This window comes from Rhinoderma darwinii, chromosome 6, assembly GCF_050947455.1.
Source record: "Rhinoderma darwinii isolate aRhiDar2 chromosome 6, aRhiDar2.hap1, whole genome shotgun sequence".
Classification (NCBI taxonomy): domain Eukaryota; kingdom Metazoa; phylum Chordata; class Amphibia; order Anura; family Rhinodermatidae; genus Rhinoderma; species Rhinoderma darwinii.
The window spans coordinates 39,622,756-39,636,298 of NC_134692.1; the positions used below are offsets into that span (position 1 = coordinate 39,622,756).

Sequence of the window (13,543 nt, forward strand, 5' to 3'; positions counted from 1 at the left end):
TAATATCAACCTGTACCAGAATGATGGGAGGAAGAAAGTATGAAGAAGGCTTGGAACGGCCCATGATCCAAAGCACACCACATCATCTATAAAACATGGTGGACGTAGTGTGATGGCATGGGCATGCATGGCTGCCAAAGGCACTGGGTCACTAGTGTTTATTGATGATGTGACTGAAGACAGAAGCAGCCGGATGAATCTGAAGTGTTCAGGGATATACTTTCTGCTCAGATTCAACCAAATGCAGCAAGGTTGATTGGACGTCGCTTCACAGTACAGATGGACGATGACCCAAAACATGCTGCGAAAGCAACCCAGGAATTTTTTAAGGCAAAGAAGTGGAATATTCTGCAATGGCCAAGTCAATCACCAGATCTCAACCCAATCGAGCATGCATTTCACTTGCTTAAGACAAAACTTAAGGCAGAAAGACCCACAAACAAGCAACAACTGAAGACGCCACAGTAAAGGCCGGGCAAAGCATCACAAAGGAGGAAACCCAGCGTTTGGGGATGTCCATGGGTTCCAGACTTCAGGCAGTCATTGCCTGCAAAGGATTCTCTACAAAATATTTTTAAAAAAAAACATTTTATTTATGGTAATGTTAATTTGTTCAATTACTTTTGAGCCCCTGAAATGAGGAGGCTGTGTAGAAAAATGGTTGCAATTCCTAAACGTTTTACAGGATATTTTTGTTCAACCCCTTGAATTAAACTTGAAAGTTTACAATTCAATTGCATCTCAGTTGTTTAATTTCAAATCCAATGTGGTGGCAGCGGAGCCCAAATCATGAAGATTGTGTCACTGCCCAAATAATTCTGGACCTAACTGTATGTCAAGCTTGGCCATCACCCTAGTCCTAGAAATTTTGCGCCAAATATCGCACATTATTTACTAAAAAAATAAAAGATCATGGTGAACACATATTTAATGGGGTTGTCTGATTTGGACAACTCTTTCCTGTATTTCAGTTACTCCAACGATGAGTTTTTATGAAGCCGCCAGTGAGTCCTCAATAAAGGGTTAAATGGGTTTTCCCATCCCCAAGAACGGTAGATCACTAGTATCCTGAGAATGAAGGGGCCACAGTGGTGCGGCCCCATCACACTTCCCTTTACAGCGGGTTCCCTTTTGCCATGCAGAGAAAAACTTTGAAGGGAATGCAGCGCCTTTTATCAAGAGCCAGGACTCCTTTATTTAGGATATTGATGTAGGACCCAGAATCAGGAATGCAAAAGATATAGTCATTAGAGACTGTTGGCTGCTCTATATCTGCATGTATACACGGCAGTCATCAGACATTGGGGAGAGGGGCAGAGGAGCGCACCCCTCATGAATACAGTGGACGGTGAACTAGGAGTCTGCTGTACTCTTTGTTAGTTGCTATGAGTCCAATTGCACACTATTTTGTGCCGTTTTGGCTTATAGTGCAGTGGACCTGTCCTCATGCTATGTTGCCCTTAAACAGTGTACCATAGTATGATGACAAATCCGCTTTAAAGCTTTGTAGCAATAACCACCATGTCCGTGGTACCAAAAATACATATCACAAGGGTTCAGTTTGGTTGCCAGTCTTTACTACTAGTATTGCAGCGACAAAATTCAGATGAAAATTTCTCAATGGCAGGTAATGATTTTTGCAATAATGAGAGATTCCGTTGGAAAATGACTCCCATCATATAAATTTACTCTTGCATGTTTGCCCTTACAGAAGATCCGGTCTGATAATAAATGGGCAACATTTTGTTTCTACACAACAATAATTTGGTTCCTTACATCTATATCATACTTTCCCAGATTGTCCAGTAGTCTCTATAAATTGGGGAAATCTCCCAGGTTCTGGCCATGATGACTGCCCCTAATTTCACCCTCCAATCACCCTGGCACCAGCCGTGGACGAAAGCAGGAGAGCCATACCAATAAGAGTTACATCAAAAGTAACCTACCATATCTGATCTTAAGGGGGTTTTCCCCTACCAGACAACTGATGACCTATCCACCGGATAGGACATCAGTACATCACCGGTGCGGGTCCAACACCTGGACCTCGCACCGATCAGCTTCTCCGGCTGCCTCCGGGCACCGGATGTCATTGCACACTATGCAGTGTACGGAGCCGGAAGCAGTTGGCTCCGTACATTGCATAGCGGCCCTGCTGCAGAACTGCAGCCCTGCTCCTATTCACTTGAAAAGGAACAGAGCTGCAGTACAACAGCTCAGCCGCTATTCCGTGTCTGGAGCCATCTGCTTACGGCATGGACGTCCGGTGCCTGGAGGCAGCCGGAGCAGCTGATCAGTGCGGGTGTCGGACACGTACCGATCGTATAGTGATGTCGACCTATCCGCTGCATAGGTCATCGGTTGTCTGGTAGTGGAAAACCCCTTTAAATTGTTCCCTTGAAGTAATGTAATATTGACATACACAAGAGAGATGTAACAATCTTTATGTTCTCATCTAATGGTATTTACAGTAACTGCAACATTATCGTAGTCCTGTCTTTCTTTGGCTATGTTCACACTGTGCATTTTAAAGGGGTTGTCTGGTTTAATCAAATATTATTTTTTTAAGTTATCAAATTTCCCATTATACTTTCCGCATTAATTCCTCACGGTTTTCAAGATCTCTACTTGCTGTTATTCAGAAGGAAAATTCATTGTTTACTTCCAGCGGATAAAATTCTGTCCATGGTCATGTGATGATCACACAGGTGCACGACTTGTTACAATACACAGCTCTGATCCACATACTGTAACGAGCCCTGCACCTGCGTGTCCATCACATGACCATGGACAGAACTTTATCCACTGGAAATAACTAAATGTTCCTACTGAATAACAAGAAGCAGAGATCTTAAAACTGTGAGGAATTAATACAGAAAGTATATTGGAAAATTATATAACTTTCACTTATATTAAAATTAATATTAATTTGCGGTAAGCGGACAAACCCTCTAACGTTTTTTTGTTTTGATTGATGAGTTGCCATTGAAGTTTATCTATCAAAACAAAAAAATTGAATGTTAAAAACGTAACAAAAACGAACAGTGTGAACCCAGATACTCTGTGAGTACTATGGTTTATTGGGGCACCCTGATGGTCCTTTCAGAACAGGCCCGGCTTCCATCACCCACCAGCAAGAGGCCAGTTTTGCCAGGGGAAGCCATGTTCAGCCAGGTGTATTAATTGCATACTATTCAGATGAATGACGGTGTATGTAATATAGATGGCTCGAGATCGCCACAACAGGAGCCGCTACTACAGCGCTCTGAATCGTGGCTCATAAAGGGGGTCCTGAGTGAGGGAACCCCCCTCTACCACATCCATTGGGCATATAGACAGGGGTGGTCTTTAGGAGGCAGCATTTTGGGGGTGTGGCCTGTACATTTGGGGGCGGGATTTACAGTGAAAAAACTTTGCATCTCAAGTCTACCTGCAAAAACCGCTAATATAGGGACGTCGCACACTCGTGGCAGTTATGGCAGACGTCCTCATCAGCCATTACTACCTGCATTGTCATCTACTGTAATTCTCAGGTAAAACAAAAAGTGACTCACAGAATATACAGTCCACACCCAACTACTCATTAACTTCTTATTTGCGAAAACTGCAGGTTATTAGGTGTGTATTGCAGATAACTAGCACAACTTGGCTTCAATTAAGACACATAGGCTCCATAATGTAACGCCCTCATTAAATACTGCACATAATCTCTGATACTGGACGGCTCCTGAGCTAAAACCGCATTTTTCTTGCTGCAGAGCCGCCCTCCCTGTGGACGTACATTCCTAGTCTGACCCTTATTCTGTCACTGAGCCCGAGGAGAGGGGCGGGTCACACATCTCTGCCCCCTCCTATTTCAGGTGTTGTTTTAATATACTCCAGACAAGGAGCGCCTGCGCGCTAGTTTCCTCTCTGTGATGGCTTCGTAAAAAAAAAGTTTTAGTTGCTGCAGTTTAACAATTGATAAAAAAAAGCTGAGTGGAAAAGGCGGGGGCGAGCGGAGCAGGAAAGCAAAAAAAGACGCTTGGCCGGGAACGTTACACAAACTAAAGTGCGGGCTGAGACGGGTCAGTAAAGTTTTCAGCGCCGCGCAGTATGGAATGATTGACATGTAAGTATCTGGAGTAATGGTACAGACTGGTGGGTTTTGTGTTTGGCGTTACTTCCGCTGCTCGGGATACAGGCAGGGGGTCATGTTTCTACTTTGACTCTACAGGTTGCTTGAGTGCTAAGAAGGCGACGAGGAAGAGGCTGAATAAGAGCGGCGCTCGCTATGGATGAAGCAGCCCTGGAGGAGGCTCAGAACAGGGCGATAGTGACTGAGAAGAGGAAGGCCTGGGCGAAAAGCAGAGATTCCTGGCAAGCATCGGAGGATGTCTCAGCGGAAGCCAGACACATTTCCCAGGCTGTACAGGGGAAGCTACAGCTGGGAGGAGAGGGCTCCGGTCAGTGATCACTTGTTCTTATAAGTTCTGCAAACTTTCCAGCTCTAGTAATGTGACAGGCGGGCAGTAACCTTCAGGAAATCAGTAGCCCCCATACTTCCTCATTCTGCTCCTGCAAGTGCTTGCTCAATAGTTATGTTATTATATAGTACTATACATGTCACTATGGTGCCGGTCCCCCACTAGGATCGGTATGTGCCCAATTTATGCCATTGATGGTTCCACCATTTTTCTGGGGTATATGTTAAAGTATTGACAGACTGAGGGAGAGCTACAAAACTGGTGTTACAGTTGCCCCTAGCAACCAATCATGTGCAAGCTCTCATTTTTCAGAAGCCCTTTGGAAAATGAAAGCCGCAACCTGATTGGTTGCGTTGGGCATCTACTACCCCTTTTCCTTTTGTAGTAATTTTTATTAATCTCACCCATTGCCAGTTGTTGCCCCCACATGAGACCGACTGTTAGGGTGTGCCAGGGCACTGACAGTCCCCAACATTGATTAAAATGTCCCTTCTAAAGTCTGTTCTCAATAATCTGTGTTGGGGTACACTGTACCCACATACTTATACTAGTGATAGTTTTGATGGATGGTGCCCTGGTGCGGAGTCCGTCGTGTAAAACCTGAAAATCCAAAGGTGTTGTATATGTTTATATAAATGTGGCTTGTTTTGAAACATGTCCATATAAACTGATCTACATGGATACAATATAGTGTATTATTAATATATATTTTGGATTTGTAAAACTGTGTTGATCTCTTGTGTGTATTGAGTTTTTGTAAAAACCCTTTTACAACCAGATCAGTAGTAAGGGATCAAATTATGCCGTTATTGCTCTACATGTGTATAAACCTATTACACCACTCTGTAATGCATCTAATAAGGCTGCCTGTAGGATTTTATATTCCTTAGATTATTGGGTGGTAGAAATAATTTTTAGGACTTTATGGCTTGTAGTGTTCTTCACTCTGGGACATGTTGGCACCACTTAACTATGGACCGTCATTAACGCCTACCTGCTGTGTGCTTGACTCTCGTGGGCACCAGTTAAATATATATATATATACTTCTCCTAGGCTGATTTCTATAGGCTTTAAAGTCTCCTGAGTGATCCGTTCATTAATCCCCTTCATGTTTGGGACAGTTTGTTTATGTTCACCCAGTTTGTATTTGTTTTTTTGTTTCTTCATTAGGTTATGTTGTTGCATATGCTGTTGTTTTGAGAATAATAACGTATTAAAACTGGCACAGCGGGAGGAATCTGGATTGAAAGAAGCTTGTGTAGTAGAAATCAGTTGTGCGACCGTGCACTTGGCAAAGCGTATTCAAGTATATGGCAAAGAGCTTGTATATGTTCTACGGAGCTTATAGACTGATGGAGAACGGTGCTGAACTAATGTCTCAGATTATGATTATTTTTTTTCTTTATGAGAAACTGTATTATGCAGGAATTGTCCTCTAGAATCTCTGCTTCCTGGTGGTAATACATCGCCTCCTGAGAGGCACCATACAGTGCACACGGAATGATTACGGTTCCGTAATTCAAAATCATATGGACTATGTGCCGCCGCATAGATTTTGTGTGCCCGACTTAGGGTATGTTCACACGCAGTGACCAGAAACGTCAGAAAATATTTTCAGAAGTTTTTTTTTAACAACTCCCATTTTTCGCAGCATTTTTTACGGCAGTTTTTGGAGCTGTTTTTCAATGGAGTCAATGAAAAACGCCTCCAAAAACATCCCAAGAAGTGTCCTGCACTTCTTTTGACGTGCCGTCATTTTACGTGCCGTATTTTGACAGCGACGCGTAAAATAAAGGCTCGTGGGAACAGAACATCGTAATTCCCATTGAAAGCAATGGGCAGATGTTTGTAGGCGTATTAGGGGCGTTTTTTCAGCCGTAATTCGATGCGTAAAACGCCCGAATTACGTCTGAAACCACTGCGTGTGAACATACCTTTATAAGGCCACACGTACACAGCTGATATAGACTGAAAAGGATCAAACTCTTAGGTCCCCTGCACATTTCTTTGACCGAAAATCTGTTGCATTCATCTGAATGGGAGGGTTTCTGCTTTATATGGATTTCTGCAAAAGAAAATTCTGCAGTGTGTGCAGGGAGTCTTGCTGTGCAGGTGGTGCTGCCAGAACAGCAGTGAATATGATTCCAGTGAGATGTTATACCCCCCCCCCCCCCCCCCCAGAAGGCTATAACCCCCAAATGATGTGGACTAAGGCATCTTGCGCACACATGGGATTCTCTTCAGCATTTCTTCAATGTTTCTGCAGCAAAATCTGTGCTTCGTGCAGATTTCACCCCTTCTGCATTGAAATGGGGTGAAATTCACAGTGAACATCCAGAACCGTATGAGCATGCGCACTGGGATGAGATTTTTGTTTGCAGCTTTCTTCCGTTGGGGATTTTACACCTGCAAATCTGGACAGAAAATCCACAACAAATCCACTGCGTGTGACGGGGGCTTTAAATGATGTTCACTGCAATTATTTGGGGTTCAGCAGAAGACCATCATAGACTTCAGTATCTTGACCATGTTATATAAAAGTGCCCATGTCTCTTCCCATATTACCGAACTTTTATGTACAATGTGTACTTGGGACGACCTATTTAGTGATACGGGAACGTGCGCAAATTAATTTTCTACCACTACTTTTTACCACTGATAATTAGTTTATATAGTGGGAAATATTTGCATTTTTGTTCTCCCCTCACACAATTAAATAGACACTACAATCTTGAGGTTAAACTGATCACAACTTGTCATTTTTATCATATATATATCGTTTTTTTGGTTGTACCACCCAGGACCCTTATTATCACTGTAAATTTGTTTGTATTGTTAAAGGGGTATTCCCATCTTCTAAAGTGATGTGATATGCCATTGTGTTATGAACGTGGGGATCTGAACTCGGGAACCCCTACAGGTCCTGAAAATGAAGGGGCCACTGTGCAGGGAACTGCATTCAAGCCCGGTGGCTGCTGTGCAGGGAAAACTTTGAAGGGGGTGCAGCACTAAATCAGCACTGCAGCCCTTTTTATATATGGGATCAGTGGGGGTCCCAGAATTTGGACCCTACAGATCATAATGTGAAGGCATATCCTAACTTTATAATATGGGAATAACCCTTTAATTATAGTTTCTGCGTCTAACTGGTTTTGAGACCATACGCTCTTGTTGCAAAGGGAGTAAAAAAAAAAAAAAAAAAAGTTTTTCAAAAAATTGAGGAATTACAAAACAAGAAAAAAGTGGCAATCTAATAAAAAGAGGGGAAAAAAAAGTAGTCTAGGAACCTGACTTTAAGACAACTGCATATTTGGGTTTCCTGTTAGGGTATTCTGAGTCTTCTGGTCAGTACCCCCTGAGGCCAGAGCAGAAAAAACTGCTACAAGTGGGGTACGTTAAATGAGCCTTTACATTGCAGGGCCCACATGATGGTAGCTTCCCATTAGAAAGGGGGTTGGTCCAATAATGTATAGAAGTTTGTCAATGTGATACACTTGTGGAGAGGAGCCCCACGGTGCGGCATTGACCCGACCACGATGCGTCCAGGAAACCATGCCAACTCGTCCATTTATACAATGAATACATTCAAATACGGGACTTATGTTAATCTTGTAAGGCAGTACATGTGTTGGCACAATTAAAATACATTATACAATTTGTTTTAAGAAATTTGCTTTATTGAAATAGATTGTTAGATCGATGTGTTTTATAAATGATGTGACCTTGCTGAAAACTGGGCATACTCAGTCATTGTAGTTTAGGGAGGGTCCTATAACCCGCTGAGTAGTTAGTGTATACTATATAATGCCCCATGGGGCAATATGATGTCTAGACGACTTGTAGCCCCTGTGTACAATGCATCTGCATGTAGTCTCCTTGTATTATTTAGAAATGCCTTGTCTGTGTTTTTTGTTTTTTGTCTTTTTCCTGCATGACCAGTTGGTACGGCAGCCACAGGGTGGTACTTTTTAGTATATCCTATTATACAGACTTTTACATCATAAATATCTTACTGGTTTTCTTTCTCAGCCAGATTTACAAGATAAACAGGAAGATGTGTCACAAATTTAGATTCCTTGGAAAAGGCATATAAACCTGTGTGACCCCTGGAGCAAAAGTAATGGGCGAATTTACATTTTTGAGAAGGATTGTGGATATGTTGGGAAAATAAATTTCAGCGCTCATGCACCAAGCAATGTCATGTGCGTGGACCCTATAGGGTGGCAAACCAATTCCCTATAGGTTCATATTATGGACGTGTGTGCTTCTGTATGGTGACACCCTGAGGCACCATACTCTCCCCTACAAGCAATGCTTCTAGGGGAGAAATCCTCCATAATAGTGTTTGTGTTGACAAACAAATTATATTTGTTTGCTCCTGAATGTATACAGAATAGCAAGCTATGGCATTACAGGGTTGTCTCTACTAGGCAGCCCTTGTCCATGTGTCCTATTATGGCATATATACGTCATGGGGGCGGTGGGTACCCTAGTTCAAGTCCCCCTTCTATTTAGCCACAGTGGAGAGCCATTGTTTCAGGACTGTGGTCTTTGCCCCATTCACAGACAACTCTAAATGTTGGCCTGTGTTATGCAAGTCAATGGAGGAGAATATGAAATTCCATGTGCATCTCTATTTGCTATATTTGTGACCGTCGCCACCTGCCCCCAACCCTTTACTTCAATATGTCACATTACCTTGTTAATAAATGTAGCACATTTCTTTTTTTAAAGTGTCCCTGTTTAAACGGAGATCTGATAATTGACCATAAACTGTTATATAATTGTTAAAAAAAAAAAGTATTGACTTAGTCATCCTTATACATAAATCCTCATATCATCTTTTATCCTAGCCAGTGTGTATAGCTGAAGGTAGTTTCCAAAGCGGACATTATAGTTGACCTGTCGGGCCCTGTGGTGTCTGTTATGTGATTTGATCCAGCCTGTCGTTATCTTTGTTTTTTTGCTTTCTGTGATGGAACAGAAAAAGGAAAATATGAGTTGAACCTAGCCTATTGAATGCGATTTAACACACAAGTCTCTATTCACATCTGCATCTGTCATTTCCGTTCTACTGTCACCGGCACCAACTGAGCCTATTGACTATAAGCGGGTCCATCAGGTTTCAGTCATGGTGTCTGTCAAGTTACCGGAGAATTATTTTTTTCTTGGTTTCTACCATGCCGTACTCTCTCTTTGCTGCATCTTTCAGCGGCAAATGAAAATGTGGAAAAGTTAAGTTTCTGCAATTTTATTGGTAAAATGTTTTTATTTTTATTACCATGTACTCATGGTAATTTAACCCCTTAGTGACCAGCCCATTTTAGGCCCTAATGACCAAGCTATTTTATTCGTTTTTCTATAGTCTCATTCAAAGAGCTATAACTTTTTTTTATTTTTTTAGTCTACATAGCTGTATGAGGACTTGTTTTTTGCGGGATTAGTTGTAATTTTTAATAGCACCATTTTTTGGTACATATAATTTTTTGGGGGGATTATAAAAAAAAAAAACCTGAAATGTCACCATTGTTATATGCGTTTTTAAATTGACGCCGTTCACTATGCGACGTAAATAACATGTTACCTTTATTCTATTGGTCGGTACGATTACGGCGATACCACATATGTAGAAGTTTTGTTATGTTTTACGACTTTTGCACAATAAAAACACTTTTGAACTAAAATTATTTGTTTTTGCATCGTTGCTTTCCAAGAGCCGTAACTTTTTTATTTTTCATCAATGTAGTGATTTTTTTGGGCTTGTTTTTTTGCGGGACAAGACGTAGTTTTAATTGATACTGTTTTGGGGTGCATGAGACTTATTGATTTTTATTATGACTTTTTTTGGGGAGCGATGGAAAAAAAATTGCAATTTCGCCATTGTTTTTTTTACGGTGTTCACTTTGCGGTTTAAATTACATATTAACTTTATTAATTGAGTAATTACTGTTGCGGCGATACCATATATGTGTACTTTTTATTTATTTTTTTACACTTTTACTAAGACCACTTTTTATGGAAGAAAATAGTTTTATTTATTTTACTGTCATTTTTATTAGTAATCTTTATTTCACATTTATTACTTATTTTATTAGTCCCACTAGGCGACTTTACTGTGCGATCTTCAGATCGCTGCTATAATGCTTTGGTATACTTCGTATACCAGAGCATTATTGCCTGTCAGTGTAAATCTGACAGGCAATCTATTAGGACGTGCCTCTGGTGCGTCCTAGCAGGCATATGTCCAGGGCAGACCTGGGGGCTTTTATCAAGCCCCCGGCTGCCATGACACCCCATCGGAGACCCGCGATTGCATTTGCGGGCCGCCGATGGGTGACAGAGGGAGCTCACTCACTCTGTAAACAAGTTAAATGCCGCGGTCGCTATTGACGGCGGCATTTAACAGGTTAAACGGCCGCGATCGAAGTAAACTTCGATCGCGGGTGTTGGAGCAGGAGCCCAGCTGTCATCAGACAGCAGAGCCCCGGCACCAGCCTGCACGGGAGACCCGAGCAGGACTTAGACTAGGCCAACGTGAAAAGGCGTCAGCCTAGCCTAAGGCCCCTTAGTGACGAACATGAAAAGGCGTATTGGTGGTGACTGAGGGGTTAAATGCTGACATTTGGTCCTTTTAGACCAAATCTGGTCATCGCTTCTAAGACACATTCCTGCTGTACTGGTTTATCAACTAGTTAATTACTTTTTTTTTTTTTTCTTTCCAGGTGTTTAGTCTGCGGACATTTTTCTTTGCCATTTGTTTTGTAAACATGCTAAATATATAGGTTGACCGGCCTGTAGTAACTACTTTCTGCAGATTCGGAAATCTTTTATGAATGTACAGTGGGAAACACATATCCATGACTTGTATTTATTTTACTGTCCTGCATATACAAGTGGCCGTCCACATGGCTAGGTTATTCTCCTCATTACAGATGGCTAACATATGCCACAGTTCATAAGATACTACAGACAGTGTTTTTCGGTAGAAATGGAGTTGAAAATGGTACAAACCCACGTGCCAAAGTTAAAGAGTCTCTGTCACCACATTATAAGTGCCCTATCTTGTAAATAATGTGATCGACGCTGTAATGTAGAAAACAGCAGTGGTTTTTATTTAGAAAAACTATCTATTTTCACCAAGGTATGACCTATTTTAGCTTTATGCTAATGACTTTCTTAAAAGACAACTGGGTGTGTTTTTACTTTTGACCAAGTGGACATTGTGGAGAGAAGTGTATGACACTGACCAATCGGCGTCATACACTTCACCCCATTCATTTACACCGCACATAGTGAATCTGTGTTGTTCACTATGTGCAGTCACATACACAAATACATTAACGTTACTGAAGTGTCCTGACAGTGAATAGACATCACTATCAGCCAGGACGATGTCTATTCACAATCCTGACACATCACTAACATTTGTGTGTGACTTACTCACACAGCACATCGAGATCACGCTGTGCTGTCATTTACAGCGAGATTACGCTTGCTGTGCTGTAAGTCACACACAAACGTTACCGAAGTGTCTGGATTGTGAATAGACATCCCGTCCTGGCTGGAAGTGATGTCTATTTACTGTCAAGACACTTCATTAACGTTAATGTGTGAGTATGTGATGCACATAGTGATCCTGCATTGTTCACGATGTGCAGAGTAAATGAATGGAGAGAAGTGTATGATGCTGATTGGTCACTGATTGGTCAGCGTCATGCACTTCTCTCCACAACGCCCACTTGGTCAAAAAGTAAAACGCCCAGTGGTCTATTAAGAAAGTAATTAGCATAAAGCTAAAATAGGTCATAACTTGGTGAAAATAGATTGTTTTTCTAAATAAAAAACACTGCTGTAATCTACATTACGGCGCCGATCACATTATATACAAGATAGGGCACTTATAATGTGGTGACAGAGCCTCTTTAAGAAGCACCAGGCCAACTGGCTTCAGTTTCAGCATGTGGCCTTATGTTTGCACCAAATTTGAAAAGCAAATGCTACATTTTCTAAGCTAACGAGGTCTGTCTGACCCAGAAGTGTCTCTTGAAGAAATATTGTTGTGCAAAATTTACAACTGCCGAAGTGACTTTGGTGCACCTAATCAACAATAGCGCCATTTTTGCAAAATGACTACATAACAATGTAGAGAGAGGGCAAAAACCACGGCGCCACTTGGTGTGGATCAAAGAAGGTGTAGGTGAGAAATAAAAATAATAAATGCTCACCGTGAGGTTAGAGGAGTTGAATGTAGAAATCCACGTATTAGCTGCTGCCAGATCCGATGCCGGTTGCCGAGGTAACCGCTTGATTGTGATGAGTGCAGAGGAAATAAAATTAGGATCTATGTTGGCGCTGCTGCGTGGTGTAGAAAGGATGAAGATCCAAAAGCCAGATAAAAGTAAAATGATTTATTGCTATGCAACGCGTTTCAACGCCGAACTGGCGTTTTCATCAGGCATGGGGAACATAAAAGAAAGGGCATGCCTGATGAAAACGCCAGTTCGGCGTTGAAACGCATTGCATAGCAATAAATCATTTTACTTTTATCTGGCTTTTGGATCTTCATCCTTTCTACACCACGCAGCAGCGCCAACATAGATCCTAATTTTATTTCCTCTGCACTCATTACATAACAATGTATCATCATGATGTGATGTTATAGGGAGAGCCTCATTGTGCCTTTTACCTCTACTAGAAGAAAAAGGGAAACTGTTCCTTATTTCCATAAATTTGTTTAGATCACAGTAATGTTTACTGGAGCTGGTTGAGCACGTTCTAGAGAACCTGTCACCAGCATTTCACCTATTAAACCAGCAATACCTGGTGGTAGTGGGTGAAAAATCATTTCTATATAACCTATAATTGTCGTCTTAGTTGGCTCTGTAGCTTTAGTATTCAGCTTTTTAGTATTCCCGCACCGTATGCTAATGAGCATAAGAGTCAAATCTTTATTCTTCAAGTCTTTCCGAGTTTACCCCGCCTCCTTACTTTTGATTGACAGCTCCTCGCCTTCCCCCAGCACACACAATCCTGCGCTTGTGCATTGATGTCCTCTTCTGGGGTGTGAGCATAAAGT

At 41.7% G+C, this 13,543-nt stretch overlaps 1 protein-coding gene across 2 annotated transcripts in view; it reads left to right on the forward strand.

Annotated features, from left to right (window-relative positions):
• The first annotated feature begins 3,441 nt into the window (after positions 1-3,441).
• The window catches only part of ITPRID2 (ITPR interacting domain containing 2), a 73,569-nt gene continuing 63,467 nt past the window's right edge, over positions 3,442-13,543 (forward strand). Inside the window, exons 1-2 of one of the 2 annotated variants that reach the window (XM_075829540.1) lie at positions 3,442-3,533; positions 4,217-4,445. In XM_075829540.1, coding sequence (XP_075685655.1) covers positions 4,274-4,445 — 172 coding nt within the window. In that variant the 5' untranslated portion in view covers positions 3,442-3,533; positions 4,217-4,273. Of the gene's footprint in view, positions 3,534-3,672; positions 4,112-4,216; positions 4,446-13,543 lie in introns of those variants that run through there. The other variant, XM_075829539.1, reaches the window with a different exon arrangement.